Raw genomic sequence first — 19,321 nt, forward strand, 5'->3', positions numbered from 1 at the left:
AGTGTAAAGGGCCAGAACACGCTCCCAAATGGAAAGCACTGGACAAGCTAGTGGCTGGCTTTGTCTCTTTCTTATCTAGGACTGGAGTAAGAAGCTGACCTGAGGCATCAACTTTCTTCTGGTGAGGCTACAGAGTATGAGGCATCGGGAACAAATTTATCCTCTTGTTTCTTTTTCTCCCTAGTCATATGCCTCAGGAAACTGGCAGATGTGCTCAAGGGTCTTGTTTAACTAACTTAGAGAAATGGCCAAGTGCAGCTCATCTGAATTCTCTGCACGAGGGTACTGGCCCAAGTCCTGGTAAAGATTAAGTACTCCTGGCGCTTTCCTTCACCACTGTTTGTTCCTGTACATTTCCCTTAGGCATCTCAAGGGGAGCAGTGGCTGTGATCTAGAATGGGGCTGGGGCATTCCAGGGTCTCTTGGCTATATATTTAATATCACCAAAATCTTTCACTGCAGAATGAAAATATCTGGGAAGGAGTGTGGGGGGGGGGGGGAGAAGTTAAGCAAATAGTCTTTTTAAAGCACTCAGAGGCATATCTAGGATATAACTAACTTTATGATAATAACAATAGTAATAATAATAATAATGATAAACTTTTGAGTGCTTAGTCCATGACAGATACTCTTGAAAGGTCTTTACATCAATTATAGCATTATATTTTTGGAACAAATGTATGATATTAGATACTATTATTAAACCGTTTTATTGATGAAAAAAGGAGGCACAGTGAGGTCACGTAACTTAATCAAGGTTCCATAAGTAAGCCAGTGGTAGAGCTCCGCCCCCCCATAATCCCTCTCATTTGTTAATCCAGCCACATTCCTAGGGATGACTGATATGAACTGGTCGCTCCCAAGGATCAATCTTTAGATGTCTTCTCTCCATATACTACTCCCTTTTGTTACTGTTACCCAGGCTCATGGCTTCGAGTCTATCCTCATTATATCCAAATCCAAATTCCACCCGACCACCATTCTAAGCTTCATACCATATGTGCAGCTGCCCAGGCTGCGACTCAGAAGACTGCTCCCCAGTACACACCAGCTCCTTGCAATCTCAAATGATTGAGATAAAAACAAACCTATGTATTTCCAGGATGATTATGACATTCTGAACAGGTTTCAGATGACACAGGCAGAACTAACACCATCAGTTTCAGACGGAGGAGTGGCGGAAGGCAGTCCTGGTTAGCTGGTGCAGGCAGACTTCCTATGCCCCGCTAAGCAGGACGTGTGCGTGTCCGAAGGATTTACATGCCCAAGTCTGCAAACAACTGCACAAGGTTTGTTCCCAAAGGCAACATGCACCTCTGGGCTCAGGGGGGCCAAGAAAGAGCCATAGCAGAGGGGTTCCTGTTCCTGAGGACATTCTGCCCCTTTCCCAAACCTCCCTTTGCCCTGGCCTGGCCCCCTGGGGGCAGGGACAGCACCACTTTGCAGGTGGCCCCTTGACGGCTGCCCGCCTTTGTCACAAAGCTGCACCTCGTGTGTTCTTGCCGGGAATGATCTGAGACCCTTGCCGACTGACAGTGGTGTTCAGATTCGGTCTGGCAGGAGCACAGACCAGCTGTTTCCATATGCCTAGGCCAGAGATGGTCACGGCAGTTTAGAATTTCCCTCCTAAGTGAGTTTTAAATGAAAACTTCAAGTTTCTAAACCAAACACTAATTCACTTTTCTGTGAGTGAGACATACATTCCCTTACAGTTTAGAACAATGACAGAACAAGGGAATGCTGACCTATTTGCCTCAGACACACCAGGTGGCTCATAAAGCAGAACATACCCCAGGGGTTCCCCAAACAACTGGGACTGGGGTGGCGAAAAGGTACAGCTGATTCTCTTACTTGGGTTTATTCTCTCCTGGTTCTCATTCCCATCCCTCCCCCTCCACTCCTGTCTTGTTCATTAGCTCCTCTACTTCCTCCCAACCTTTTAAGCTGTGCTCCCAAGGATCAATCTTTAGATGTCTTCTCTCCATATACTACTCCCTTTTGTTACTGTTACCCAGGCTCATGGCTTCGAGTCTATCCTCATTATATCCAAATCCAAATTCTGCCCCGACCACCATTCTAAGCTTCATACCCATATGTCCAGCTGCCTGCCAGACATGTGTCCGCTTGGGGGTCCCACAGGTGTCTCAAACAAAGTACCCACGTGAACTACTTTCTCAACCACCTCCCACGACTTGCTGGTACTTCTCCCACATTCCCTATCTTGTTACCAATCTACATAGGAAACATAATCTGAGACTCTTCCTTCTCATTCTCTCATGTCCTATTAGTACAAGTGCTTCTGATTCTACTTCCTCAATCTTCCCTATCCTACCTCCTCTCCGCCCCCATCCCACTGCCTCAGTCCTTGTAAAAGCCTTCTGAATGATCTCCCTATCTCAAATTTCCCTCTGCTCCAATATTTTCCATACATCCCCCCCAATAATCCCTCTCATTTGTTAATCCAGCCACATTCCTAGGGATGACTGATATGAACTGGTCGCTCTCAGCTGGCTAGCTGTTCACGGATGGCACACGCTCGGATAGGTAAGTCGCTATGTCAGATGGTGGTCAAACATTTTATATATCACCCTGATCATTACCCCTTTGCTGAAACCATGCACTAGCTCCCCAACAGCTCAAAATAACCTCATCTTTTTAGTGTAGCATTTGCCAGCACCCAAGCCACACCATCATGCTGCCTAACCTTGTCTGGTGTCACAAGAGTAGGGCCTCCTCACTGGGGGGTCTATGGGTCCACGTGAGTTCATGTGGATGCGGTGACAGTGGGGGAGGGGTAATGTAAACTTGCTTGGGAAAAAGATGACATCTTTATTTTTGCTAACCTCTAACTATAATTTCATATTTCCTTCAATTAGGAATATAGGCAACAAACAATAGTTGTATGAGTAACACCTATATTTTGTTACCTATAAAATTATGGAAATTTTCAAATCACAGGAAACTTGGTGAAGATAACTAAAAAGTTATTTATGCTCATTGCTACAAATTTACAATTTTAATTCTGACTATTATATCTCATTATTTAATGTGTTAATAAAGGTGCACATACTATATACCACAAATTTGTTTTTTTAAGTTATTGTGATAACTGTACTTCAATACAATTGCTTTTTTTGGTAGTAATTTCATGTATTTATTTTACATACTTAAAAATGTTATTCTGAGTAGGGGTCCATACATGAGAGGGCCAAAGAGACCCCTGGCACAAAAAAGGCTTAGAATCTATACCCTGATGGCTTCCCCATCCATCCATCTAGTATACATTAACTTATTTATTAACTCTGCAGGTATCATACATTGTTCTGAGTCTTTAGAGATACCAAGATGAGAAAAACATAGTTTCTGACCTGTAGGTAGACAAGAGGGGCAAACTGACTACTTAAATACTCTGTAAAAAATGCAATATTATAACTACACAGGGAGCCAGGGAAGCTGGAGGAGGGACATCTAACCAAAACCAGGGGCTGGGGCTGGGGAAGGCCTCTTGGAGATGACAATGGAGCCAAGTTTTATTTAATTAATTAATTAATTAAATTTATTATTTATTTATTTATTTAAAGATTTTATTTATTTGAGAGAGAATGAGAGACAGAGAGCACGAGCGGGAAGAGGGTCAGAGGGAGAAGCAGACCCCCCGCTGAGCAGGGAGTCCGATGCGGGACTCGATCCCGGGACTCCAGGATCATGACCCGAGCCGAAGGCAGTCGCTTAACCAACTGAGCCACCCAGGCGCCCCTATTTTTTTTTTTTAAGATTTTATTTATTTATAAAAAAAAAAAAAAGATTTTATTTATTTATTTGACACAGAGAGACACAGCGAGAGAGTGAACACAAGCAGGGGGAGTGGGAGAGGGAGAAGCAGGCTTTCTGCCGAGCAGGGAGCCCGACATGGGGCTCAATCCGAGGACCCTGGGACCATGACCTGAGCCGAAGGCAGACGCTTAACAACTGAGCCACCCAGGCGCCTCTGGAGCCAAGTTTTAAAGGACAGGTAGGATTCAGTCAGGTGAAGACAGAACACAATCTATGATGCCACAGGTCATGGTACACTCTTTTAGAAACAACTATGAGTCTGGTATATTTGCTCCAGGAAAGGGAAACAACTTTCTGTAGTACTGAAGCACTGCTAATAAATGCAACTCTCTGATACTGTGTATAATGTCTCTAGACCTGGGAGGGAGGCAGGCAATCAGCCCAGTAGATTTTTCAGAGTTAAAAAGGCCCATTTACCTCAAGAAGATAAACGTTCTCTTCACATGGACAATGGAAATCCAGTGGTAGAAAATTTGAATGTAGAGCCAAAGCCTGCTGATTATGGTATGATAGTTTTCTAGGGGATCAGAAAGAATCCCAAAGCCGTCCACATGATGTAGTAGAGAGGCTATTTTTAGACTTTCTTGTGGCTTCCTGACTAGATGGCACAAAGACATTTTTCAGAACTGTTTCAAAAATTTGTTGAATAATTGAGATACCTTAAAGTATTTTTGCAACAAAATATGTGGTTCATGGAGTCTCCACACGCGACAGTCCTGGATAGGTAGGAAGTTTTTGAACCCCTATATTTGCGGCTGAAATGGGACAGAGTATCCCTGACCAGAGTATCTAAGAAGGGATATGTCTAGTCTTGGAAATCGGTTTTCAAGTTGAAACACGTATCAGGATTGTTTGGAAGGCACGAGGCAATGCCCACCACCTTCCTAAGACTGTGTGCCCTTTCAAGTTTCCTTATTTTCTCAAGCAGACTGGGATGTCTGTTGAATCAACCTTCACCAATATTAAATTACAGCATGTTTCCTCTTTCTTCATTACAGAAACAAAAAGTTGTAATAAACTTCCTGTCTCTCTGTACCTCGTTTTGCTTATTCTAGTGGACAGATCAAACTGAGCCGGTACAAAGGATAATCAATTAATGGCAAGGTAGTTTTGCATCGTTAAACTAAACAATGCCTTGCTTTCCCAAATTCCATAAGTCCCTTTAGTGCTGTCTCAAAAAACAAAACAAAAACTATTCTCTGTAGTTGGAAAAGTTTATTCCTGTGACTGTGTTAATAATAACCTTGAAATGGCCTGCCATCTACCATTATACCCCCATTTCTCTTTTAAAAGTTTCCGTGAACTTACAGTCCTGACACAGTTACCATAAGCAGACTTCGATCTGGGAATGATTACACTTGCATATGGATTTAACTTAGGACAGGAATAAGTTAGCACCTTCTTTTGACCTCTTTCTGAGCATAACATACAAACAGAATCCAGAAATGATGAGTACTTTATAGCAGCTGGCTTCCACAGGTGGTAAGACAGGCTTCGACACATGATGGGTCTAGTCATTCTGAAAGTGTGAATTTTGGAAGTGGGCATCTTATTAACTGGGAATTGAGTTGTTTTTATGAACTTCTGGCCTTGAGAACTTAAATGCATTTTTGAAACAAATTCACTTATAATTTAGCTGAAAAATAAAATACTGTTTTTCTTGTATTTTTACATCCTTCAGTGACTGGAAACAGCTGAAAGCCCTGGAGAAAAGTGTTTTTCTGAGGCCCCAACTTCCCCTATTCAGCTAGTGAGGGTTTCCTTCTGGCTTCAAAATTTCAATCTCTAGCCAAATGCTGTTTTAGAAAAAGATGACCACTATGGCCATAAGTCAAACACAGATTTTCAAAAGTCCTCTCCGGGTGAAGCTCTTATAGATCAATATTCTGAAAATTTTTTTTTAAGAGAACGTATACATTTTTTGCTTTAAGATAATTGTATTGGGAGGTTCTAGAAATATGAATTAACACTGTAGCAAGTTGAAGTCAAATGTCTCAAAGTTTATGAAGACATTCTAAACCTAAGGGGAGGGTATCTGAGATATGACTTGCAGACTGTAGGTTCTTGGGCCCTGGAAGAGCTGACCACTCAGCAGGGCTCACTGCACTGGGCCCTGCAGATGTCACAGCTCAGCACTGACTGTAAAGCTCTAGATTCTAGATTAGCACAGCCCCCCAGAGATATATAAGCACATATGTACTTTAAAACTTTCTAGTAACTACATTAAAAAGTATAAAAGAATGGATGAAATTACTTTTAACAGTCTATTTTATTTATCCCAATAGTCTAAAATATTATCATTTCAACATGTAATCGATATAAAAATATTATTGAAATATTTTATCTCTTATGGGTACTAAGTTTCTGAAATCCAATATGTCTGTTATACTTACAGCACATCTCCTTTCAGACTAGCCACAAAGAACCACACGTGGCTGGTGGCTGTCATATTTAGACAGTTCAGTTCTATCCTATTCAGAATGGACAGCAGACAAATGATGCCATGGGAGTACCAGAGCCACCAATTCTAGGGTTCTCAGACATATTCTCAAACACAGTACCCTCACAGTTTCAGAGACTGGTGCTTCCAAATGTGTTTGTGTAAGACTCTAACATTTGGGGGTGCCTGGGTGGCTCAGTCAGTTGGGCGTCTGCCTTCGGCTCAGGTCATGATCCCAGGGTCCTGGGATCAAGCCCCCCATCAGGCTCCCTGCTCAGCGGGGAGTCTGCTTCTCCCTCTCCCTCTGCCCCTCTCCCTGCCCATGCTCTCTCTTTCTCTGAAATAAATAAATAAAATAAAATAAAATAAAAAAAGATGCTAACATTTGGAGCAGTAACTCCCAAATGCTAAATATTTCAATCTTTGCCTTTCTGCACCTCCTTGTATAGAAATCTGGTCTTGGTGTCAGAGCTGAACATTCCTATTCTAATGCACTGGAGAATAAAGAAAGACAGGCTAAGTCAACAGGTCATAGTGATGTTAGTTCTTGTCCAGTGTTTTACTCACATTTTGATATAACTCATTTATTTGATAAATATTATTGAGATCTCCTCAGTATAAGACCCTAGACAGAAGCACTGATTCTAGAAACAAACCTAACAAAAACAGGTGGTAAAACTTTATTTAAGAATATACTGAAGTGTATAGTCAGCTTTACTTACTTCCTATGCAACTTTCAAGATCTGCCTTATTTGAACTAGAAGTAGAACTCTATGTGAAATCTACAAACCCTTGAGGTCTTACAGACTCTTAACCAATTCTAGCACTTCATGGTCAGTAAATATTTCTGCCCATCTACTTACTTCCTTGCAGCACCAAAGTGATTACCTTAGGTAAGTATGTCTTTATGGTTTCGTTGTCTCTCTTCACCACCTTCATCATTTCTTGGCCCCCAAGGTAGGCAACATTAGCTACATTTAAAAAAAAGAGTCAAACATTTAGAATACAGAGAACGAACACAAATGTCAAGTTAATTGGATTTAATTCCTGTTCCCCCTCTTCCTTTCAGCAAGCACTGCCTGATGTGAGGTGTCACTGAGGCCAAGAGAGGTATGTTCCCCTCACCTGCCTTTCTCGACAGTGGCACACAGCAGCGACAGGACCGCCGAGTGTCAGCCACAGAGCTGATGGGGTGTGGTGTACCCGATCGAGGTGTGTTTGTGATTTAAGGAGTAAAAGCACACACTTCTACAGCTAACTCACGTATACCAGGGAAACTGCATGCAGTTACTAATGTGAAACTTTCCTGACCTTTTATTTATTTATTTTTTAAAGTTACAACTAAAATGAATGTTTATTTTAAAATAGGTTTAAAGGCTCCCTAAGAGTTTTTACTGAGAGTTAGTCCCATTGTACTGACTGCATAATGAGCAAAGTTGACCCTCTCCGTTTCAAGATGTCACATATCGGAGAAAGAGGAAGAGAATCAGAGACAATGTGAATTTATGTGGCTTTCTCGAACTGGTCTGCAAATTTTCATTAAATGCTGTGTGCCTTGGGTTCCATTTTGATTGGTGTATTATTGTCACTTTGCTTGCTTTTCTGTCATCTGCCTGATATATGTGTCCTTTTCTTTATTTTTCAATCTTTCCTCATTTTGTTTTAAGTATGTCTCTTGAAATCATAAGCAGACCTCTTTAAAAATGTAATTTGAAAGTATCTCTTAAATAAAGGGACTTAACACAGTCACATATATTAATATAAGAGAGATCTGGTCTGACTCCAGTCATCCTGTTTTGTATATGCTTTGCTTTCTTTTGATTTCCAACTCTCCTTTCTACTCCCTTTAGTGAATGATGTTTTCTTCTCCTATTTATTTTAAAGTTCATTTATTTTTTTTAAGTAATCTCTACACCCAACATGGGGCTCGAACTCACAACCCTAAGATCAAGAGTCGCACGCTCTTCTGACTGAGCCAGCCACATGCCCCTTTACTATCTCTTAAAAATTTCTTTCCACTAAATAGTCTGAAAGCACAAATTCTGTTTTTATTCACCAAGTGGTTAGCTGTACCTAAAATTTTGGAAAACTTATATTTTTTTCTATTGCTGTCTGGAATTAATCAGTGTCAATAATCTCTCCATCCAAACAAGGTGGCCCCTGGCATCCTGCACTTTCCTCATGCCTTCCTTCTACCCTGTCTCCTCCTGGGAACTGTAGGTAATAAACTCTTACTCCAAAGGCAGTTCTCCATGCGTGTCACTTTACCACCGCTGATTCAAACAAATTCTGGACACACTGTAAAACAAGGAGGCCGAGCTGGTATTCTGGGGAGGTCAGTGCCCTGGTTTTGTAGGGCAGAGTAGTGGAGGGGAGAGAGCTGCCGAAAAAGGGGGTGGGGAGGCAGCTCCAGAGATCAGCAGAGGGTTCCTCTTCAGCTCCAGCTAAGTACTAATTGGCACTATCATGTCGGACACCACCAGAAGCTGGGGAAAGAACCACCTGAAAGGACTTGGAGGGAACAATGCCCAAACTGGGAGTAGTTATTGTTTCCACTGGCCTAGTAGGAAAATCTCGTAATTCATGGTGTATCAACTGTAGAACTTGGAAAAGTTTTGCCTTGGTAATGGGGTGAAATTAGCCCTAAACTAAATGTGTCTTGCAACCAACTAACAAAGCTTAAAAGCAAGAACAGAAAGTATTAAACTATTTCCAAATAACATAACTGTCCTGTAACAAAGCTCAAGAACATCTACATAAATACAAAAATATCCAGCACCCAAAAAGGTAAAATTAACAATGTAAAGCATGCCATAAACAGTTATCAAACATGCAAGGCAAGAAAATACAACCCAAAATAAGGAAAAAAAAATAGTTAAAACTGACTCCAAAATGACAAAGATAATAAAATTGGCAAACATTCAAGTAATGGTGCTGGGAAAACTGGATATACACACACACAAGAATGAGTTGGACCACTACCTTATACCGTATACAAAAATTAACTAACAATGGATCACAGTCCTTAATTTAACAATTAAATCTATCTATAAAAGTCTTAGAAGGAAATATAAGAATAAATCTTTGTGATCTCAGATGAGGCAATGGGTTCTAAGACATGACACTAAAAGCACAAGTGAGAAAAGGAAAAATAAACTGGTTTTCATAAAAATTACCACCGTTCGCACTGTAAAGGACCCCATCGAGAAAGTGAAAAGACAACCCAAAGAATGAAAAAAAAAATCATATATCCAATAAGGATCTAGTATCCAGAATATATAAAGAACTCTTTATATAAAACTTGATTAAAAATGGGCAAAAGGGAGTGCCTAGTGGCACAGTTAGTTAAGTGTCCAACTCTTGGTTTTGGCTCAGGTTGTGATCTCAGGGTCATGAGCTTGAGCCCTGCATTGGGCTCCACACACTCAGCTTGGAGTGTGCTTGAGTTTCTCTCTCCCTCTTCCTCTGCTCCTCACCCCCATGCTCGCATGTGCTCTCTTTCTCTCTCTGTCTAAAATAAATAAATAAATCTTAAAATAAATAAATAAATAAAAATGGGCAAAGGATTTGAATAGACCTTACTCTAAAGAAGTACAGATGGCCAGTAAGTGTGTGAAAAGGTGCTCAACATCATTAGTCATCAAAAAAACGCAATCAAAACCACAGTGTCATACCACAGCACATCTAACAGGATGGCTACAAGAAAAAAGACAAACAAAAGCCAGTGTTGACAGGGATGCAGAGAAACTGAAGCCCTCATACACTGTGGGTGGCATTGTAAATTGGTACAGGCACTTTGGAAAATAGTTTGACAGTTGCTCAAAATGTTAAATATAGAGTTACCATATATATCCAGCAATTCCATTTGTATGCACAAACCCAAGAGAACTGAAAACAGAGGTCCACAGAAAATTTGATGTGAACATGTACAGCAACATTGTCCATGATAACCAAAAAGTAGAAACAATCTGTATGGTCATCAACTGATGAATGGAAAACCAAAATATGCATAAAATGAATATTATTGAGCAATAATGAAGTACTGATACATGCCACAACATGAATGAACCCTGGACACACCATGCTAAATGAAAGAAGCAAGTCACAAAGGGCCACGTACTGTATAATTCCTTTTATGTTAAATGTCCATTATAGGCAAATACATTGAGAGAGAAAGTAGATTAGTGGTTGTCAGGGACTGGGGGAAGGTGGAAATGGGGAGTGATGGGCATGGGGTTTCTTTTTGAGGTGATGAAAATATTCTAAAGTCAGACATTTGTCAAGGTTGCATTACTCTGAGAATATACTAAAAAACAACCACTGAAGAGTGAGTTTTATTGCATTTTAATTATATCAAAATTAGGCTATTTTTAAAAAAATTGGTATTCACAGATATTGAAAGTTTTATAATATTCCATATATTTGAGAAGTGAGAAATATTGAGCATGTTAAACAGAATTAGGGAAGATATAAGAAAGACTCATATCAAACTTCTAGAGATGAAAAATACACTGGATGGGATAACAGCAGAGTAGATATCATAAAAGAAAAATTAGTGAACTGAAGACATAGCAATAGGTACTATCCAAAAGGAAACAGAGAAAGAAAGAACCTGGGGTGGGGGGGGCAAGGGGAAGACCAGAACCTCGGTGAACCACAAGTGAACTTCAAAGTGGTGTCATACATCATATACCATGTAACTGGAGTCCCTGAAGGAGGGAGGTACAGAAAAAATACCTGAAGAAATATTAAAATATTGCAACCATAAACCCACAAATTCAAGAAGCTCAAAGAATCCCAAAGCACAAGAACCATGAACAAAACTATACCAAAGTATATAATGAATGGCTTCAAACTAGTGATAAAGAGAAAATCTTAAAAGTAGACAGAGAAAAATGATTTACAGTTGACCCTTTTACAACATGGGTTTGAAGTGTGTGGGTCCACTTATACACGGATTCTTTCTGATAAATACAGGACAGTACTGTAAATGTATTTTCTCTTACTTCTGATTTTCTCAATAATGTTTTCTTTTCTCTAGCTTACTTTATTGTAAGAATACAGTATATAAAAATGCAACATACACAGCATGTGTTAATTGACTGTTTATGTTATTGGTAAGGCTCTGATCAACAGTAGGCTATTAATAGTTAAATTTTTGGGGAGTCAAAAGTTATACACAGATTTTTGACTGCACAGGGGGTTGGTGCCCCATCCCTCATATTGTTCAAGGGTCAACTGTATTACATACAGAGGAACCAAGAGTTAACATGACAGCAGATTTCTTCTTGAAATGATGTAACTAGGAGACAATGGAGGAACATTTCTAAAGTAATGAAAGGGGAAAAAAACTTGCCAATCTAGAATTCTATAGTCAGTGAAAATAGCTTTCAAAAATGGAGAGAAAATACATTTCCAGACATACAAAAGCTGAAAGAATTAACTATCAGTGGAATTACAAGACATGTTATGAGAAATACTTAAAGCAAGATGATATCTGATGGAAATTGTGTCTACACAAAGAGATAAAGGACATCAGACATAGTAATTATGTGAGTAAATTTAAAATACATTTCTCTGTTATTTATATCTCTTTATAAGACAATTGACTGTTTAATCGAAAACAGTAATAACATATCAAAGAAGTAAATATATAACAACAGTATCACAAATGCTAGGAGGGAGAAAGGGCTCACTGTTGTTAAGTTTCTTATGGCGTACTTCAAGTGGTATAATATCATTTGAAGACTGTAAAAGTTAAAGGTGTTCATTGTAAATCCTAAAGTGACCACTGACACAGCAAAACAAAGAATGACTAATAAGCCAATGAAGGAGATGAAACCATAAAAAATACCCAACTGATTCATAGGAAGGTAGGAAAAAAGCAACAATGGAACAAAGAACATAGGAGACAAATAGAAAATATATGTCAGGATTACAGATTTAAGCCAGCCCAATTCATAACTACATTAAATATAAATTGTCTCAACATTCGAATCAAAAGGCAGAGTGGGTAAGAAAGCAAGATTCAACTATTTGCTGCCTACAAGAAGTGGATCTTACATATAAAGACATAAATAGGCTAAAAGTTAAAAAATGGAAAAAGATACATCATGCTAACATTAGCCCAAAGGAAGCTGGAATGACTATATTAATATCAGAAAAACTGGATTTCAGAGACAAGAATATTACCAGAGATAAAGGGTCAATTCATCAGGAAGGTATAAAAGTCCTAAATGTTTTTGCACCTAATATGTTTGAACTTCAAAATATGTGAAGTAAAAACTAATAGAAATATAAAAAGAAACAGACAAATCCACAAATATAGTTGGAGATTTCAATACTCATCTTCTAATAATTGATTAGAACAGTTAGAAAGAAAGTCAGTAAGGATACAGAAAATGACACCATCAATCAACTTGACCTAAGTCATATCTATAGAACAGTCTCCCGATCAAGAACAGAAGAATATACATTCTTTTCAAGTATCCACAAAGCATTTCCCAAGTAAAGTCACATCCTGGTCCATAAAACATGTATCAATTAAAATCATATAAAACATGTTCTCTGGCCATAATGGAACTAAATTAGAAATCAATAACAGAAAGATACCTGGAAAATCGCCAAATATATAGAAATGAAATAACCCATTTCGAAATAACCCCTGGGTCAAAGAAGAAATCTAAAGGGAAATAAGAGAGTATTGTGAAGTGAATAAAAACAAAAACACATCATATCCAAATTTGTGGGACATGACCACAGTAGTATTTAGAGAGCAATTTATAAAGCACTAAAAACCTATTTTAGAAATGGAAAAAGATCTCAAATGAATGACCTCAGTTCCACTGTAGGAAACTAGAAAATTAACTCCAAAGTAGGGAGAATAAAGTGAATAATAATATTCATAGCAGAAATTAGTGAAACAGAAGGCAGAAAAACAACTGAGAAAATAAATGAAACCAAGAACAAGTTCAGTAAAATTGATAAGTCTTTAACCAGACTGATCAGGAAAAAAAAATACATGAGAAGACATGAGATATAAAACATTATCAATATCAGGAAAGAGAAGTGACACCCTATAGATCTTACAGACGCCAAAAGGATAATCAGGTAATCTTGTAAACGACTTTATGCCAAGAAATTCAACAACTGAGATAAAATGAACAAAGTCACAAATTTTAAGCTTACTTGAAAACAAACAGATAACCTGAAAAGTCTTATATCTATTAAAGAAATTAAATTTGTAATTTCAAGCCTTTTCACAAAGAAAACTCCAGGGTAAGAGGACTTCATTGGTCCACTCTACCAAACATTTAAGGAAGAAATAATACTGATTTTATATAAACTCTTCCAGAAATGACTACACATATATGGATATTGGGTTTTTGACAGACAGAGGGAGCATTTAAGAGCAGCAGAAAGTAGTGGTCTATGGTAGGCAGAATTCTAAGCTGACACAGATAATCCTTGCCCTTCTACAGTCTCCTCCCTTTTGAGTGTGGGTGTCACCTGTGAATCTGATGACATCTTACCCCCATGACTAGGTTATGTTATACAGCAGAGATGACTTTAAGGATGATTATCCTGGTGGGCCTAACCTAATCACACAAGTCCTTCAAAATGTGAGTTTTCCTCTGGCTGGTGGGAGAAGAGGAAGTCAGAGATTCAAAGTGCTAAAAGGATTAGAAGTACCACCGCTGGTTTGAAGCTAGAGTTCATGTGGAAGGGAACGAAGAGTGACCTCTCGAAGCTGAGAGGGACCCCTGGCTCACAGTGAGCAAGACAGTGGGTACCTCAGTTATAAAGTCACATAAACTGGACTTTGTCAACAACCCAAATGAGCTCAGAAGTGGATTTTTGGATGTGCAGGGCCAATAAGGGAGGTTTCTGAGATCGAGGCAACAGTGACTCTTGAGCTGGGTGGGAGTTACATGGGAGTTTACTTTGGGATAATTCATGGAGGTAAAAACATTCATGTTTTAATCACTTTTCTGTAGTGTTATTCCTGAATCAGAAACAACTTAAAAATTCAAATAACTTATAAGGAATTTTATATTTCTAAAAGTAAATTTTTTTTTCTTTTTAATCAGGGAATGTACCTCACCCTGTCTTTATTTCTATTCTTTTTTTTCCCCTGATAATTTCTGATCTAAGTATACTTTTTTTTTTTTTGGACTGAGCCACCCAGGTGCCCCTGGGTATATATATATATATATTTTTTTTTTTTTAAAGAAAGTAACATACCAGTTTCCTTTCCAGTAATTGCTCCAAGGAAGCCATCTTTTTCATTCCTCAGAAATGCTCATAACACAACACAGTGGTCAGAAATAATAATACCAAATGGACATGTAATTTCCTAAGGGGAAAACACATTTCTCTTGGCAATGACTGTCAACAGCATTCCTGGAAACCCAGCAGAATTCAGAGTTTCAAGCACCACAGTGAAGGAAATATCCAGGAGCAGGAGTAATGGAAACAAAAACATGAACATGAAGGAAAGAGAATGATTTAGAAGAATGTGAATGAATTGTTTACTTTTTTCCCATTACAAATCTAAATAGAGGTATAAGAAAACTCACTGAGGAGTTTAATACTCTATTCTATTTGCTACTGTATCTTCTGAAACCTGCTTAGTGTTCAAGTATCACTACAGGACTTCCCCTCGCAGGAGAGTGGCTAATGGAATGAAAGGAGTGGGGGCTGACGTTGGAAGACCAGTAAGACTTTCAGCTCACAGGTCAGATGGCATCATTAAGTTCTCCAAGTACACATAATCTACGACGGAAAACTGCTTTCTGCTGAACTCCATCACCTGTCTTGATGCTATTCTTTCTGGAAAAATCCCAACTCATCTTCAAGTCCAAATTCATTTGTCTTCTCCCTTCCTTACCTAGGTAGAACTGATTTCTCCTTTATTGGCACCACTCATGCTGGGCATCTGTTCTCATGATAGCCCTGTGACAGATGACAATTCTTCACATTTGTCTCCCTTGCCATGCTGGAAGTGAGCTTAAAGGCAGGAGCTTTATTTCATTTACTATTCTTTTCAGGGCTTAGCTGAGTACTTGGTTCATGGCAGGTGTCAGTAAGCGTTGTTAAATGAAATGGGAAGGGACTGAGCTGGTGTTGGTTTTTTTGGGAGGTGTGGGGGCTGGTGGCCAGGAGGAAAAACCTGCTGCTTTCCTTGAAGTGGTGCATGAACTGATGTTACAGTGGAGACCAGAACTGAAGGCAGACACACACGGACACTGGTGAGCTGAGCTGGGATGTACTGGTATAAGACTAGCACAAATCACTGCAGGGAAGAGGGAGAGTCTAAGAGATTCTGTTGAGACTGACCAAAATTTAGGCCTCATAAAGCACTGGTCTCAGCAGTGAGGGAAAATGCAGAGAGAGGTACACCCACAGTGAGTGATATGGGGCAGATGCACACACAGTTTTCCGAGGTAGAACTTGGGGACTGGAAGCCAAGTTGTCTTGCTGGTTTGGTGACAGGTAATCTAGAGCCTCCTGTAAGGTTTCACAGTAGAATGCCCCCGTTTGTTTGATTTTGCCATTATACTGGTTATTATAACCATCCATTTAGTCTGCAAACAGATCATCTTACCTCTGTGATGCTGAGTTCACCAAAGGGAAAAACACAACTCAAGGTGTATGATTTTTTTTCTTTTTGGGAAAAATAATACAACTTTTTAGAGTAGCAGATAATATATACATATAAATTTCTTTAGAAAAATATAGTAAAACTTTCATTGAATCATTGAATTCTAAATCTGAGGTGATATCCTACCTAGTGTTGTATCCAATCACCTTTTGTCCTAAATCCTAATACCGACCACATACACATACACAAAACTTTTCTGTCATGTTGCATTTTAGGCTAAATTTCCATGAATTATTAAAGCTCCAGTTGCCTTTTAACAATAGATTTTTCTAAGCTACACGCATAAATGAGAGAATAGGTAACATGGGAGTCTGGTTTTGTCTTACTCAAAAAATTATTCTGAGATTGAGTTAAAAATATTTTGAGAAGAAGTGTGTTCTTTTCATATCACTGTACATGTTTAAAACAGTTATTTCCATATAGCTCAAGGAAAGGAAAGATAATGAAAGTTTTTTTTTATAAGAATGTATGCAACAAGGGCGCCTGGGTGGCTCAGTTGGTTAAGCGACTGCCTTCGGCTCAGGTCATGATCCTGGAGTCCCGGGATCGAGTCCCGCATCGGGCTCCCTGCTCTGCAGGGAGTCTGCTCCTCCCTCTGACCCTCCCCCCTCTCATGTGCTCTCTCTCTCATTCTCTCTCTCTCAAATAAATAAATAAAAATCTAAAAAAAAAAAAGAATGTATGCAACAAAGTAACAGAACCTACCAGGAATGCCCTTTGTCTCTGCACTATGTTTTTCTAGATAGGTAACTGATATGAATTAAAACATGAATTTGGCCTAACTAATGAAAAGACCCTAGAATATTTTTTAATTATCTTGACCTGTGATATTGCTAAGCTAAAATATATTTGCTTTTAGCTTTGATCAAGAGATCCAATTTAGCTGTCTCAGTGAAAAGCCTATTTCTTATGAAACAGAAGAACATCTATTGTAGAGAAAATATGCAGTAGCAAACATTCCAGAATTAAAATTAAGCTAAAAAAACCCCCATATATTTTCTTTAAAAACAACATTTAAAACAATCTGATTAGGCAAATTGATCTGATGAACATGGTGGTAGAGTTTATAAAGTATGCTAACTAGAATTAGGGTACTCTTTGAATGCTGGGTAGGAAGCGATGTTTCACTCCCTCAATCTGCTGAAGAAGGCTAACGCGTAGACTCCCAGCCTGTAGGAAATGCCTTCTTTGCCAAAAGGGCAATAGCATTTGAAATACTTGAATATTTTGGTTCCTTGAATTTTTCAGACCTTACTACAACAAAAAAATATGTGTATAAACTAAAGGATACAGAAAATCAGTGTCTATCTAGATAGCGCAGGATTTATTATCCACTATTTGGACTAGCAAACTTCCTCCATTTGTTTCTGTGAGATTTCTACTGGAGCACAGACATTACATAATGTGCAAACACTGCAAGGCTTCCTAAAAGTCAAGTGGGCGTGTTAAAGGTCACTGTCTAGATGACAGGAAAGGCAGAGAAACAGGTCTGCAGGGGATGTCACGGATGGCACAGACCACTGAGAATGATCCTGGAGCCCGTCTTCCTTTCCCTTGGTGAGCGCTCTCTTTGTGTAACCTAAAAATCATACCTTCCAACTCAAGTGGGTTGGTTTGAATACTGATTACCTTCACCATTCATGGGATACAAGCTCGGCAGGAGCCCATTAATCATTTGCAAAAGCCCAGGTCTTATGAGTATTGGTCTCGCTCAGCTGAGACTGTCTTCCTTTTATAGTAAGCAAGGTAATGGGAATCACCTAAGGGATAGCCAGGGCAAGCCCGGGCAAAGGCAGTTTCCGGGGTACTTGTTGCAAGAGGAGACCAGGGTGATGTGGGATCCCAAGGGGACAGGTAGGAAGAGGCTGGCTAGGATGACTGAAATCAGCCTAGGGTCACTACCAGGAGACTTAATTAAGACCCATGTAAACCATGAACCAAGAACCCAAAGAAAAAAGACAAGTAATTTTTGCCTGCTTTGCCTTTACCCAAGGTACACAGACCGAGTGGGTAACAGGGAAAAAGACCCCTGAAGTACCGCTCACTTGAACATCAGAAGGCCAGATCTAGAACAAAGAGAATAGAAAATCAGAGAAGGAAGGATGGCAGAAATAGCAGAGCTGTGCTCCAAAAGTTTGTTTGCATGTTAGTTGTTTGGCACAGAGATGAAGCAAGGCAGCTGGGAGCTCAGTCTAGAGTCTAATTTGCACATAGTATCACTCTACAGTGGTTGTGTGGAAAAGGAATCCCAGGGCTCCCCAAGCAGCAATGTGGCTGGAAGGCTCTGGTTGGCTTGAGCCAAGGAGGGTAGTGTGTCATGTCCGAACTATCTGTTTCTTGATGCCTGCACTTGGGGTCTCTGGAAGACATAGCAGGAGGTCAACTGCTACAGCTGGATGGATGATTCCTTTCTCTTATGTGCAGCTTAATCAGCCCACTTCTCAAAGAGGGTGCTTAGAACTCTGGTGTAGAAAAATTGGAAAATACCTTTATATAATTACCTCTTTTAGTTAAAAACATTAAACACTTGACTATATGTCATATGTGTTACATAGTCACTAAACGTATACAGAAAAACAAATAAAACTTTCATATACCCCATGTCCTGGTTTGGGTTTAGAAACTATTTCTAAGGACGTATAAGCAAAGCACAGGTGGCTGCCTATCTAATGCCTATCTGAAACTCAGATGTTTTGGGTGAAGTGTTCTATAAAAGTCTATTAAATCCTGTTGGTTGATACTGTGGTTGAATTCTTCTATATCCTTGCTAATTTTCTGTCTTGTTCTATCAACTGTTGAGAGAGGTGTGCTTAAGTACCCAACTGTAATTGGGGATTTGTCCATTACTCCTTTCAGTTCTATCAGCTTTGCTTCATATATTTTGCAGCTCTCTTGTTTGGTGCACACACGTTTAGGATTGCTATGTCTTCTGTCTTCTTGGTAGACTGAACCTTTTATTATTATTATGCAATGTCCCTCTCTGTCCCTCGTAATTTTCTTTGCTCTTAAGTCTATTTTATCTAGTATTAATACAGTCATTCCTGGTTCCTTTTGATTAATGTTTACATAATGTATCTTTTCCCATTCTTTTACTTTCAATCTACCTATATAATTATATTTGAACTGGGATGTCTGAAGACAGCACATACTTAGGTAATGTTTTTTAATCCACTCTGCCAATCTTTGTTTTTTAATTGGTGTATTTTGACCATTTACATGTAATGTAATTATTGGTATGTTAGAGCTTCAATGCCATTTTATTATTTGTTTTCTGTTTGTTCTATTTTTTTGTTTCTCTGTGTTCTTTCTCTTGCCTTCCTACATGTTACTGAATATGCAGGGGTTTTGGTACTTAGTAGGAAAAGCAGGGAAAAGTACATCCA

At 39.1% G+C, this 19,321-nt stretch overlaps 1 protein-coding gene across 2 annotated transcripts in view; it reads right to left on the reverse strand.

The window, feature by feature from the left end:
* LDAH (lipid droplet associated hydrolase) overlaps positions 1-19,321 on the reverse strand; it is a 111,392-nt gene that overhangs the window by 11,761 nt on the left and 80,310 nt on the right. The window contains exon 7 of one of the 2 annotated variants that reach the window (XM_036112762.2): positions 7,163-7,245. The exons of the other annotated variant lie outside the window; for it this stretch is intronic. Coding sequence (XP_035968655.1) covers positions 7,163-7,245 — 83 coding nt within the window. The remainder of the gene's footprint in view (positions 1-7,162; positions 7,246-19,321) is intronic. 2 annotated transcript variants of the gene reach the window in all.

Source organism: Halichoerus grypus, chromosome 10 (assembly GCF_964656455.1).
Source record: "Halichoerus grypus chromosome 10, mHalGry1.hap1.1, whole genome shotgun sequence".
NCBI lineage: Eukaryota > Metazoa > Chordata > Mammalia > Carnivora > Phocidae > Halichoerus > Halichoerus grypus.